This window comes from Lutra lutra, chromosome 10 (genome assembly GCF_902655055.1).
Source record: "Lutra lutra chromosome 10, mLutLut1.2, whole genome shotgun sequence".
NCBI classification, from domain to species: domain Eukaryota; kingdom Metazoa; phylum Chordata; class Mammalia; order Carnivora; family Mustelidae; genus Lutra; species Lutra lutra.
This window is the reverse complement of record NC_062287.1, coordinates 97,640,247-97,654,354: the sequence shown is the minus strand read 5'-3', so window position 1 is coordinate 97,654,354 and position 14,108 is coordinate 97,640,247. Positions and strand designations below refer to the sequence as shown.

At 46.7% G+C, this 14,108-nt stretch overlaps 1 protein-coding gene across 1 annotated transcript in view; it reads left to right on the top strand.

The window, feature by feature from the left end:
* LRP4 (LDL receptor related protein 4) overlaps positions 1-13,333 on the top strand; it is a 50,048-nt gene extending 36,715 nt beyond the window's left edge. The window contains exons 32-38 of the mRNA XM_047692329.1: positions 1,696-1,840; positions 2,113-2,226; positions 2,681-2,816; positions 5,961-6,028; positions 6,586-6,673; positions 8,218-8,359; positions 10,822-13,333. Of these exons, the coding sequence (XP_047548285.1) occupies positions 1,696-1,840; positions 2,113-2,226; positions 2,681-2,816; positions 5,961-6,028; positions 6,586-6,673; positions 8,218-8,359; positions 10,822-11,154 (1,026 nt within the window). The 3' untranslated portion in view covers positions 11,155-13,333. The remainder of the gene's footprint in view (positions 1-1,695; positions 1,841-2,112; positions 2,227-2,680; positions 2,817-5,960; positions 6,029-6,585; positions 6,674-8,217; positions 8,360-10,821) is intronic.
* The last annotated feature ends 775 nt before the right edge of the window (positions 13,334-14,108 follow it).

Genomic DNA, 14,108 nt, shown 5'->3' with positions numbered 1-14,108 from the left:
GATTCCTGGGCCCTGGGCGATAAAGACTCTGCTTCATGAGCATTGGGCTTAGGAAGGTGCATTCTAACAGGTTCCCTAGTTGATTCTAATGCCATGTTTCCGTCAGCTGAGCCCAGGCAGCTGGCTTAGTGGCTGTAGGGTAGAGGGGCTATGAGCCCAAGTATTGAGGCAGCCAGCCAGTTGGTACATTTATTGAGCTTCTAATCTGCCAGCTCAGTGGGTTCAAGCTCTGCCTGTTCATTGAACAAGTGCAATTTTAGAGAAGATACTGAACTTCTCTAAGCTTCACTTACCTAAAAAATAAGTAAGTTTAATAATGGTGTCCTCCGGGCACCTGGGTGGCTCAGTGGGTTAAAGCCTCTGCCTTCAGCTCAGGTCATGATCCCAGGATCCTGGGATTGAGCCCCACATCGGGCTCTCTGCTCAGCGGGGAGCCTGCTTCCTCCTCTCTCTCTCTCTCTCTCTGCCTACTTGTGATCTCTGTCTGTCAAATAAATAAATAAATAAATCTTTAAAAAAAAAAATAATGGTGTCCTCCTGGGGCGCCTGGGTGGCTCAGTGGGTTAAAGCCTCTGTCTTCGGCTCAGGTCATGATTCCAGAGTCCTGGGATCGAGCCCCACATCAGGCTCTCTGCTCAGCAGGAAGCCTGCTTCCCTCTCTCTCTCTGCCTGCCTCTCTGCCTACTTGTGACCTCTGTCTGTCAAATAAATAAATAAAATCTTAAAAAATAATAATAATAATGGTGTCCTCCCAAAATACGTGCAAAGCATTAGCACACGTATCTGGAACTCAGTCGTGTTATTTTTAATCATTTTAATTATCACTGGCTGACATTTTTTAGTTCTAACCCTATATGATAATTCAGGGGGAAAGGAGATCTACCAAGCTTGGGGCCGAAACAGGGATCCTCAGTCATTTAAAAATCTTTGTTCATTTTTTACCAATGTCCACTTATCTGTATTGTGCATCATAACCTACCAGCCAATAAGATTTGGGTCCTGCCTACTGATAGGCTCCCCCTACCCCGTACTCCAAATGTAAAACTATAGGATGATATTGAATATGGTTTTTCAATCTCTAAGTGTCCCCTGGGATTTCTGATACATACCTGGAAGCAGGAGGTGAACCACCTTCTCTGCGTTCCCCACCCCTGGCCAAGAAATCTGAGGATCATTTTGCATTAGAAGGCAGCTTCCCCCAGAAGTAACCAGAAGATTTGGGCCAGGGCTCTAAGTGAAGGGCCCAGAAGAGCCAGGACCTTAGAAGGACCCCTTGCCCCCGAGTTCCTCCTATTTACTAGGTACAAGAAGTTATTATTCATTGAGCCACGAAGTCAACTGACTGAGAATTATGTTAGTGCTAGAAATTGAGAGATAAATGAAATGCATTTTTGTCCTTGAAGGACTTAGTCTTACATCACGGGCAGGTAAGCAGATGAACACAGAGTGTCAAGGCTCCCTTGTAGAAGGCACAGAGCAGCATGGAGGAGGGAACTCTGTATGGACTGGGGGAGATGTCCTGGAGAGTGCCATATTGGGGGACACACGGAAGTTGGCATGCTGGATAAGACAAAGAGGGCATTTCAGCAGAGGGAGTACACATGCTGAGGTGTACACTGAGGGAGTACACTGTCCTCTGCTGAGGACAGACTGTTGAATAATATCTACTCTTTATTGGGTTTTCCTGTTGAGTAGCAGGACAGATGGATCTATTGGACAGACTGGCAGACCAAGTCAATCCAGCGTGTGGACAAGTACTCAGGCCGGAACAAGGAGACAGTGTTGGCGAATGTGGAAGGGCTTATGGATATCATTGTGGTTTCTCCTCAGCGACAGACAGGTGGGCTTCCTGGGTCCTGAGCCTGCTTCCTTGCCATCGGTGGGGTGGTGGGTCTCCCCAAGGACTCTAAATGACCGAGACATTTAGACTCACAGGAGATCCTTTTGGCTCCCATTTCAAGCCCCTAGGCCTTTTTCAGCCCCGTGTGGTTGTACCCCTTCTGCCCTACTGCCCTGGGAATGAGGTGCCCCAGAGTTCCTCCTTACTGAGAAGTGCCAAACTGGGAAACCTGATTCTATCCCAAACCAGACACTCACCCGCTCTGCCTCTAGGGACGAATGCCTGTGGTGTAAACAATGGGGGCTGCACCCACCTGTGCTTTGCCAGGGCCTCGGACTTTGTATGTGCCTGTCCCGATGAGCCAGATGGCCGGCCCTGCTCCCTTGGTGAGTTGCACTGGATGGGCCCCTGGACCAGCAGAGCCATTGGAGTGGTAGGGGATCATCATTGTCAGCTCTGTCCTTCTGGGTGGGATCCCCCACAAGGGGTTTTATAGCAAAGTGACTGGGAGCAATGAGCTTGAGCTTTGGAATAGCACAGACCCGGGTTTGCCTGGCTTCTGGCATTTACTAAAATGGAATTCAGGTCTCCTGGTTTCCTGACCCCTGCTGTGGCCCGTGTATTACTGTCTTTCCTGACCTTTGTGGACCAGCTAGCCATCCAGAAGTACTAACATTGGAGCCCAAATCCGTTTTATTTACAGTATGAAGAAACTTTAATGAGGGTGCCTAGGATAAGGACAGCTAAAAGATTGCTTTGTCAAGTGTCCCAGGTGTTACTCTTGGATCATATGTAGAGATCTGGGGCTCCAGGGGCTCACGCAGTCCTTTTTCTCTCCAGTACCTGGTCTGGTGCCCCCAGCTCCCAGGGCTACCAGCCTAAGTGAAAGGAGCCCAGTGCTACCCAACACACTCCCTACCACCTTGCGTTCCTCCACCACTCGGACCCGCACATCTTTGGAGGAGGTGGGAGGAAGGTAAGTGCGTTCGGTATGGGATTCAGGGCTCTTTCTTCCAAATCACCATCCCCCTCCAGCAGAAGACTGGAGTTAGCTTAGTCATTCTGGCACATGGGTGGTAGAGCACATCATTAGCTACCAGGCCCTGCTTTGGGCACTGGAGAGGATATTTTGACTTGTAGACTGTTGCAAGCGATTGTCTTTTTAGCTCTGAGGGCAAGAAGCTTTAAGTGCTTAGAAGATCTCTAAGGGAGAGGGAAATCACTTAGGAGGAGTTTCCTACATGGCGTTCCTTCTTCCTTTCTGTGATGTTTGTTCTTAGGTAACCTGTTTAGTATATTGTCTTGTCCTGCAGTTTACTTAGAAACCACAAAGTCATAGTGGTCTCAGGGCTGTGGTTTTATGACTTGGGACATCCTCAGGACTGCGGTTGGCTTATAATGACCTCAAACACACACGTGTGTGTGTGTGCACATACACACACACACACACACACACACACACACATGTGCACACACACACCCTGTTATTAAATAAGCAAGCATAACCATGAACAGTTCTCAAATCAAGTATAAAATATTATATTTAATTAAGTTGATGGTACTATTAATTTAAGATGCATCCCGATTGAGAGTTTCAACTGAGAAAATGACCAACATCAATTGTGAGATGCCAGTGATTGTAAGACACATTCCTGTTCCAGAGATGTTAGACTATAGAACAATGCACATCTTAAAACTGACTTTTATGGCTGAATACTATTGCATTATATATTAGGGCACCTGGGTGGCTCAGTTGGTTAAGCATCCGACTCTTGATTTTGGCTCAAGTCATAGTCTCAGGGTTGTGGAACTGAGTCCTACATCGGGCTCTGTGCTCAGCTCAGAGTCTGCTTGTCCCTCTCCCTCTGCTCCATCCCCCCACTCATGCTTTCTCTTTCTCTCAAATAAATAAGCAAATAAAATCTTCAAACAAAAAAGAAAGAAAGAAAGAAAGAAGGAAAAATTCCATCATATATATACACCACATCTTCTTTATTCATGGGTTGTTTCCATGTCTTGGCTATTGTAAATAACACTGTCATGAATGTGGGGGTGTAGGTGTCTTTCTGAGATAGTGATTTAGTTTCCTATTGTTACTGTTTTATCTTGCCAGACATTTTTCTATTGAGACATTTTCCCCATTGTAATATACTGTCTCTTTAGTATCAACTTTAGCTTAAAAAGATAATTAACGACTTCAGTTCTGAAAAGCAGAAACATAATAATAATCCCAAATGAGAACTCTAGACTCATGTCTTTAAAATTATAAAATTTGCATGGTGCCTAGATGGCTCAGTAAGTAGTGCATGTGACTTTTGAGCTCAGGGTCATGAGTTCAAACGCCACAATGGCGTAGAGTTTACTTAAAAAATAAAAAAGAAGGGCGCCTGGGTGGCTTAGTCAGCTAAGCATCTGCTTTAGTCTCGGGTCATGAACCTGGGGTCCTGGAATTGAGCCCTGGGTCAGGCTCCCTGCTCAGTGGAGAGCCTGCTTCTCCCTCTCCCTCTACCCCCCTTTCACCCCCCACTTGTGCCTGCTCGCACACTCATGCACACTCTCTCTCTCTCCAATAAAATCTTTTTAAAAAAATTAAAAACCAATAGTGTAAAAACTAGAATTGGAAGTATTAAAAAATGAATGGAATAAAATCATAAAATTTACACAGGATCAAATTCATTCTGTTTGCCCCATTTTCTCTTTTTGGAAGTTTGTATAGAAAACTAAACATAGGGATATAAACATGTATCTTTTTCACTAACTTCTGAGTACTGGCAATCATGATTAATCAGATTTTCTTTAGGATAATTTAGAAAACTTTCGAACCCTACTCAGATAATTTTCTAACATTCAGAGTCTGTCTGAAGACTCCGTGTATCTTGGTTTCAAATGCTCTTGCAAATAGCTTTTCTCTAGCCTTTTAGGAGATGCCTTTAATTGCCTGTTCATAATGTGCCACAAAGAAGTTACCTTCTTAGCATTTCAAGTTGGTTCTCTGAGCCCTCCCTCTGGATGTCTTGCATATTCCCTTGTGAAAGAATGGAGAGAAGAAAAACAATTTTTTTTCAAGGTCTATTTAGACCTTGTGCTACTCTGTATCCAATCAGAGGTTTGCTTGGCTGGTAGCTTCTTCCAACTCATCCTGGTAACTTAATAAATCCTACCCCTGGTATCCTTAGTGTTCTGTCAGCAGACGTCCAGCTTACTTCCAAACTGCTTCTCCTTTTTAGAGGAATCTTTTTTAAAGAGTACATATTTAAAAACCCATTTAAATACAGGGCGCCTGCGTGGCCCAGTCATTTGAGCAGCTCAGGTCACGATCTCAGGGTGGTGAGATAGAGCCTGCCTGCAGCCCGCATCAGGCTCTGTGCTCAGCAGGGAATCTGCTTGGGATTCTCCCTCTCCCTCTGCCCCTACCCACTTGTTCTCTCTCTTTCTCTCAAATAAGTAAATAAATCTTTTTTTTTTTTTTAACTATTTAAGGGGTGCCTGGGTGGCTCAGTGGGTTAAAGCCTCTGCTTTTGGCTCAGGTCATGATCCCAGGGTCCTGGAATTGAGCCCCACATCATGTTCTCTGCTTAGGAAGCCTGCTTCTTCCTCTCTCTCTCTCTTTGCCTGCCTCTCCGTCTACTTGTGATCTCTGTTTGTCAAATAAATAAATAAATAATCTTTAAAAAATAAAAAATAAAATAAAAAACTATTTAAACATGACTCATACTGATTTCTTTGTATTTCCTGGTCTGTGCTTCTGATATCTCTCATTAGGTACAGTCAAATATCTGAAAACCTGACTCAAAAGCCTTTTTCCTGTCCTTCCCAGGACCTTTTTTTTTTTCTTTTTAATTTAAGAGCGAGAGATTGGGGATGGAGTGGGTAGTGGCAGAGCAGAGGGAGAGAAGGAATCTAAAGGAGGCTCCACACCCAGCACAGAACCTAATGTGGGGCTCGATTGCATGACCCTGAGATCATGACCTGAGCTGAAATTGAGAGTCAGATGCTTAACCGACTGAGGCTTCCAGGCGCCACCACCGCCCCCCCCCAGGACTTCCCCTCTTTCCTGGAGGAAGGCAGGATCTTTATCAAATACAAGTAGCCTTCACCTACAGTTTTCTCTGCCCCACAGATGCTCTGAAAAGGATGCCCAGCTGGGCCTCTGTGCCCATTCCAACGAGGCTGTTCCTGCTGCTCCAGGTGAGCCCTGAGGGCCCAACTGTTCAAAGACGAAGAAGCTTTAAGGCACCAGAGCCTCCACTGATATCTTCCAGAGCCTTCATGGGGACTCTTTGGGGTTGTTGAGCCCGTGTCTCAGAGTAAATCCATAGAAAAAATAACATTAGCTAGCTACCACTTACAGAGTGCTTTCCACGTGCCAGCCGTTTGTTAAGCTGTGTATGTGTGTGTGCACCTACACATGTGTGCATGTATGTACATGAATGTACACACTCAGCTTTCACTGCCACGAGGCTAGGAACAGTTTATTATTTACATTTAACTGATGAGAAAACACAGGCTTCAAGTCAAGCATCGTGCCTTAAGTCTCATGGCTAGTAAGTAGTGGACCTGGTCATAGAGATGCTGGCAGGCTGATAGGTTTCTTCTCAGCCCCCCACCCCTGTGGCCTCTTCCCTGGCTGTTCTCAGATGCTTTGCCATCCAGGCCCTACCACAGGAGCCTCCCATCTTCCCGCCCATCACACCAGCTGGCGGACTGTCCTTGGTCCCAGCTTAGCATGACTCTGTTCCTCCTAGGCGAAGGACTTCATGTCAGCTACGTCATCGGTGGGCTCCTCAGTATCCTGCTGATTTTGTTGGTGATTGCAGCTTTGATGCTGTACAGGTAACCTCAGCCTCGTCACGGGGGGCACGTGACCATGGGTCCTCATTCGCATGGCAGTGATCTCGGGAGGCTCCACGTCTTGCTGATCCAGCCTCTGACCAGCCTCATGTCGAGATGGGTCCCTGGTCAGAGCCGCAGAGAGGATGGGTAGAACCTGAATCCTGAACTCTTCTTCACCATTCACAGCCTGAGCAGGTTCCTCACGTTACGACCCAGGGGCCCTTGGGACTTTCTTTATAGGCTAGGATGCTAAGCCTTACTGTGTGAGGCAAAGCTGGGACCGACGCAGGCATCTCTGCTTTGCCACTACTCTACCTCCTCTCAGACCCTGGAAGTTGGAAAGGCCTTTTCCTCACATAACCATGGCCTCTACCGCAATATTATTTGACCTATCATTGCTCAGTACGGATCATCCTGGGAAGGTGGAGTGTGTCATTTTCAGTTTAGAATCCTCTTTTTACAACCTCATATGTATTTTCCCCAAATGCTTTAAACACCGCTTGCAGCAAAATTCCAGGATTTTGCTCTGCTGCTGTGGCTCCTGCTAATAGTAACCACCACCACCACAACAACAACACGCTAATAATAATAGTCATACATAGTGGATATGTATGAATGCCCTCAACAATGGTTGTAGTACAAGTATTATTATTCCTCACTTTACAGATGAGGATCAGAGGCTCACAAAGTTTAGATTATGTCCACCAAGATCCCAGCTAGTAAGTAACAGACGTGGATTGACACAGATCTGTCTTGACTCGGTATATCAGCTATCCATTGCTGGATAGCAAATTATTCTGAAACTTAGCAACTTAAAATGACAACCATTTATTATCTCACAGTGTGTGGGGGTCAGAAATCTGGATTCAGTTTAGCTGCGTGCCTCTGCCTCATGGTTCTCTTACAGACGTCAGTCAGGGCTGTGGTCTTATCTTAAGGTTTGACTGGGGAGGGAGTCCCTTCCAAACACACTCATGTAGCTGTTGGCGGGATTCAGTTCCTCACAGGTTGTTGGACTGAGGGTGTTGGTTCCTTGCTGGCTGTTGGCTGGAAATCTCCCTCATCACTTCCCTGCCTTGTGGGCCTTCCCAAAAAACACCCGACAACATGGCAGCTTGCTTCCCCAGAGCAAGCATAAGCGAGAATGAGGAAGGAAAGGCAACCTAAGATGGGAGCTACAAGTTTCTTTGGAACCTAATCTAGCATCCATGACTTTTGTAAATCCTGTTCATCAGAAGTGAGTCACCAGGGCTGCCTGGCTGACTCAGTCAGTGGAGTGTGTGACTTTTGATCTCGGAGTTACAGGTTTGAGCCCCACGTTAGGTATAGAGATTACTTGAAAATAAACCATTAAAAATAATGTAGAAGTGAGTCACCAGATGCAGCCCACACTCAAGGGGCAGGGATTCAGAAGGGGTAAAGACCAGGAGGTGGGGATCACTGGGGCCATCTTAGAGGCTGCCTACCACTTTCAGGTTACAGCTTCCCCAGATGTCATCCCCATAAACATATGAACTAATTTCTCATCACCTTTCTTCCTAAAGACACAAAAAATCCAAGTTAACTGATCCCGGAATGGGGAACCTGACCTACAGCAACCCCTCCTACCGAACTTCCACTCAGGAAGTGAAAATTGAAGCAATCCCCAAGCCAGCCATGTACAACCAACTGTGCTATAAGAAAGAGGTAAAAATTACAATTTATATTCAAGGTGGGATCTTGTTTTTGGAGAGGGGATGGATATGCTCCAGTTGCCTAAATGGATCAGTGAGGGATGCCGGGTGGTCCCACCTACCATTTTGGAAGTTATAGTGAACACAAGAACTGAATCTGATATGGGATTCTGGAGAGATCTAGACTTTCTGAGGGACCAGCTTGAGGGACCTTAGTGAGAGCAAGGTTAGTAAGCAGATTTCAGAAGGTCTAGGTCTGAAAGTGTACACCTCCCTGCCAGGAAATATTTTCCCCGGCTCATAGGTTTTCTCTCCTCTAGTGGTCATTCCCCTGCAATGAGGCTGCACCCCTCTGAAACACCCCAGATTCCTAGACAACACCCAAAAAACCTGAGAACTTCTGGACTCTCCTTTTTCTAACCTCTGATCCAAGCTGTTGGCACCTAGGGCTGGAAATGGCTGGGTTTCTTGCTATTCTTCCTCTTATCACAGAGTCAAGAGATTTCTGTAGAATTCTGAAGGTTTACATGCTTTTGCTCTCTTAGCTCCTTTGTTGCTTCAGTGAAAACGTATGTGCTGAATGTTTAGGCTTGAAAAATAGTCCCATTTCCACAAGGGACCGGTATCCCCTAATTTCAGATTTTCCTAGTCTAATACGACCCTTGCTTCTTCCAGAATCTTGTAACCTTTCATCAGAAGTTTTATCCCTTATGAAACCCTAATTGGTCTACTCGCCTGGCGTCTGGCACAGTCAACACTCACCCTTACCTCTCCAGGGCTCCCACGCATAATGAGTACATTTTACATAACAATCACATGCTTTCTGGATTCATACATTTCCATATTAAAAAAGCTTCCACGGGGAGCCAAAACACCACCTGCAGGGCTAGTGTGCAGTTTCAGGGATGGTAGAGCCCTCCTCGATTAGTACGTTTGAGAGAAAGACTCCTGAGTCTTAGGTTCCTAGAGTGTTTGATGCCCCCAGAGAAGAACCGTCATAGGGGTCCTAGGTTAGACCTGAAAAGTGTGTGACCTGTTTCTTCTGTTGTATGCTTTTCCTCAGCAGCTCTTTCATCCCTCTGACAGTCTTTCACCCTTTCTCTTCTGATTTCCTCCTGATTTCAGGTACCTGTTGCCATGTGTTTGGAGAGGAAAGAGTGTTCCCTTCCCCCTACCCCGATTGCCATTGCCATGTCCCCCATCTCTCCTAACCTACCCAGCTTGTCTCTGCGATGAAGACACTGCATGACTCGGTGTAATCTGATGCTAATTTCAGCTCGGAGGCTGTGATGCGGTGTGCTTGTGTGCTGTCTGTCTGTCTCTGCTCTGTGGACGGAGCTACCACTCCTAGAGGGCCATCCTCAAAGTCTCCTTTTTAATGTAGGAGCTCAATCAGGAGAGTGTGTCACTCTTGATCTCAGGGTTGTGAGTTCAAGCCCTATGCTGGATATAGAGATGACTCAAAAATAAAATCTTTAAAAAAAAAAAAAAACTATAGGGGCTCAGTTAGACATCTGTCGAGTTGAGTTGTTACTAAAACAGCGGAGCACTTAGAGAACTCTTGGCCAGAATGCTGTCCCAGGACAGAAACTATGGCATGGCCCATTTTCTCCTGGTACCAGTGGCATATCGGTTGGTATCCCCCAGAAACCAGGAGTAAGCCTACCCTTTGAGAAATCCATCAAGGGAGAAGCCTGAGTAGAACTTAAGGCTGTCCTTGGAACAATCCCAGGTTGCTCAGGAATGGCCCAAGGCTCATAGGAGTGGAGCCAAAGCGGCTTCCCCAAAAAGGTGATAAGTTACAGGACCCCAAAGGATTGACACTCAGAACCCAAATAACAAGATTTTCTGGATCCCTCCTGTCTGACCTCCCACAAGTTTTCTCCTTAACAAAATTAGAAAGAAGAGAATCGAGAATAGAAGAGCACAGAAGTAGTTTAAAATCCTGAATAAATGCACACTGAACTGCCTTTATCACTTGCTTTTGGCCACATGTATCAGCATGATGTCCCACGAATAAGCCACAATAACGATATTGCAACAACTAACAGGATTTCGTGTGTCTTGTGCATCAGGCACCTACTAACTGCATTCCATGTGTCTCCTCACTGACCCCTCACAGCGATTGGTTATGAGGTGTGAGTGTTGTTATTCTCCCTACACTGCGGATGTGGAGACTGAGTTTAGAGATGCTAAGTAATTTGCCCACGGTGATGTAGCCAGTGAGTGGATGATGCAGGACCGGAAGCCTGTGGTTCTCCCTCCTCCTTGTCTGAGAATGGTAATAATCATCCTAGCAGCTATTCTTCGTTTAGGCTGACTCATCTCTTTGCTCTGACCAAGTCTCCCCATTTGCTTGTGGGATCTTTGTACTCTTCCCACCTCCTCTCACCCCATCCACTTCCTTTTCCGGTTCACCAGGAGATCCTCTCTAGAGAGCTATCTGTGACCCTGTGTCCCCACTCTCCACCCTAGGGCGGGCCTGACCATAACTACACCAAGGAGAAGATCAAGATCGTAGAGGGAATCTGCCTTCTGTCTGGGGACGATGCCGAGTGGGACGACCTCAAGCAACTGCGCAGCTCCCGGGGGGGCCTTCTGCGGGATCACGTGTGCATGAAGACAGACACAGTGTCTATCCAGGCCAGCTCTGGCTCCCTGGATGACACGGAGACGGAGCAGCTGTTGCAGGAAGAGCAATCGGAGTGTAGCAGCGTCCATACTGCGGCCACTCCAGAAAGACGGGGCTCTCTGCCAGACACAGGCTGGAAACATGAACGCAAGCTCTCCTCAGAGAGCCAGGTCTAAAGGCCCATGGTCCCTCCTCTCCCTACCCGTTCCTTCTCCTCTACGGACATCCGGTCCTTGTGCTCACTTACACAACAGGCCCCCTTCCTATGTGCTTGTCCTTCTCCTCCACCTCCCACCCCGTAACTGCTCCCGAGCCCTCAACCGGGAGCTGTTTCCACCTGAGTTCGTAACTACCTGTGCGCAAGAAATGACGGTGCGTCCCGAAAATTTAGACCTGGATTTTACCACGAAGCTCACCTCTTGCGCTCCGTCCTGAGCGCCCCGAAACCAGGCTCGGTAATGATTCCTCATCAGTACAGAGCTCCACCTCTCCTTTTCCTGGTACCCTGCCCCACGAGAACTGATGACCCAACACTTCACTCTCCCCCAGCAGAGCCAGCCTGGCTGCTTCCCTGAGAGAACTTCCCCATCAGGGGCTGGGGCAGGGGTCAAGGGTAAAGAGAGAGATGAAGGAAAGAGGCTTAGAGAGGAAGGAGGAATAAGCCCCGCTGGTCCGGGTGTCTCGGAAGCCTCCAGCCTCAAGTGCATCGGTAATATGAGAAAGCTTTTAGGGGTGGTTGGGCTGCATCTACTGTCCATTGCTGGCAATGGATATTATTCTTGCCCTAAGAGCTACTGTTTTTTTTGGTTTTTGTTTTTCGTTTTTTGTTTTTTCAGCTGCCAATATTGGTAAGATCTGGGTGTGACTCAAGCTGTTCTTCCTCCTGCTAGAGTGTCTGGAAGCTTCTACCTTTTGATGACAGGGTCTTTATTGCATGGCAGCTGGCTAATATGAATTCCCCCGCTGGTACCACCACTGGCCAGTACCCTTATGTCTTTGACTCTAAGTAACCAGGTTGTGAGCGGGGGTTTAAGTAATGTGGGGCCCCGAGCGCTGAGTCTCTGCAAGGTCCAACCAGCGCTGCTTAGACCAAAAGTAGCATATCACCTGAACCTTAACATCCTGCCACTCTCTCCCCACTCATTCTCTGGGATTCTAAGAGATCCTGAAACACCTTCCATAGAAGGGCCAGGAGTTTTCATAAACAGTCAGGAAGAGAGATTGGGTTTTAGACTTGGGGCACACAGGGCCTCAAGGGAAATATCCATGAGGTTGAACCTCCTGTGTTCTCTCTCAAGTGCTCAGGGATCTAAGTTAGTGGAAAGAGAACCTGTGGCTCTAGGGGTGGTGACGTTCCCGTTCCAGCTCTCTTCCCCACTATGTGACGGACTTTCCAGGCTGTGATGCCATCACTTGGTTTGTGCTCGTTCACACAAAGAGTGTGTGTCTCCTGCTAGGATCAGCGGATTGGAGACATTTTGTCTGCCCCAGACCTTCTATAGACCCCTTCCTTTTTTTTTTTCCCCCCCTCCCTAATTTGCTTTTTCTGACTTAGCCTTGTGGTGGTAAGGAGAAGCTTACATCAAAACACAGAGTAGGGGGCAAAGAGTAGAAAGGGAGAACAACCAATGAAGCCCTCTCAGCCTAGGGCAGATCCAGACCCTTCCACCCAGGAACTGGAAGCAACAGGAGAAGATGACGGGCTGAGAAGAGAGGCGAGGGCTTCTCGAGGAAGCTTCCCAATTGGAAACATCTTCTGTGGTTATTGGTATTGAGAAATCAGCTGCCACACGTGAGTGAAATGGAGAAGAGCAAGGCTTTTCTGGTCAGTTCTGAGGCTGCTAGAGACAGGTGCCAAGCCTTGAACCCTACTGGTAGTAGCCAGCGCAGGTCTGGGCCCACACACGACAACCTGGCCAGGCCAGCAAGGCTTTGCCAGTACACACACACAGTGGGAAAGGCGAGGTGCCACTCACGGGAGGAAAGGGAGATATTTCACACTTGACAGGGCGGTAAAAAAAGGAGCACTTTGGGTCCTCAGATTCATGATTGAGGATGGGGAGAAAGTAGGAAAGTGGCATTTTCTTGATTGGAAAAGGGGAAGGATCTTATTGCACTTGGGCTGTTCAGAATGTAGAAAAGACATATTTGAAGAAATATCTATTTGAGCACTGATTCACTATGTAAAAAGCAAAACTTCTCTGTCCTAAACTAATGGAAGTAATTCTCCCGCACTCATGTGTAATGGTTTTAACGTTACTCACTGGAGAGATTGGACTTTCTGGAGTTATTTAACCACTATGTTCAGTATTTTAGGACTTTATGATAATTTAATATAAATTTAGCTTTTCTTAATCACCGTGCCTGGCTTGGAGTCATGACTAATCACTGCACCTGCTCTGTCTGGCAGACCCATGCTTGCGAAAACCTTCTTGCGACATCACCTATAAGTCACTCAGGGATGTGAGAACATTGAGGAACCATAAAAGATGTGAGGTTCCTGGCTGGAGATTCAACTCATCTTGAGAAGACGGGTCAAGACCAGAGTTCATTGGCTTCTGAAATCCTTACTTCCTCTAGAACAGTGATAGCAGATGACAATTGAGTGCCAACTCTGATTGATTGATAGTGGTTGCCCAAGGTCCTGTTGAGATTCAACAGGGAAGGTGTCATGATTTTTAGTGACATCTCCTTCAGGCACTGGAAAGAAGGGTCATGGTTTATATACCGTGTATCTTCTATCTCTGTTCTAGGTCTATGAGGACCTCATTGTCCCAGAACTTGACTTTGCCTTGCCGTGATAATCACTGGCAAGACTGTCTGATGTAGTAGGAAAAGGACTGGGTACAAGGAAGGTTCATCACAGGCCAAGATCTGCTACTAGCTTTTTTTGATCTTAGTCAAGTTTCATAATTACTCTGACAATGAATCAAATCAACATTGATTCCTTTTATTTATTTTTTATTTTTTTCCTTTTATTTTTAAAAAGCTGCCTTCTCATAATTTATACACCGCATCTCAAGGCTAGGGCAGGGAGCTAGGGATCCATTCTCTGGTTTTCTGGACATGACACCTCTTCAGTGACAACTGGGAATCATGGAAGTCTCCGTGCCAGATGTGGAATTGTGTG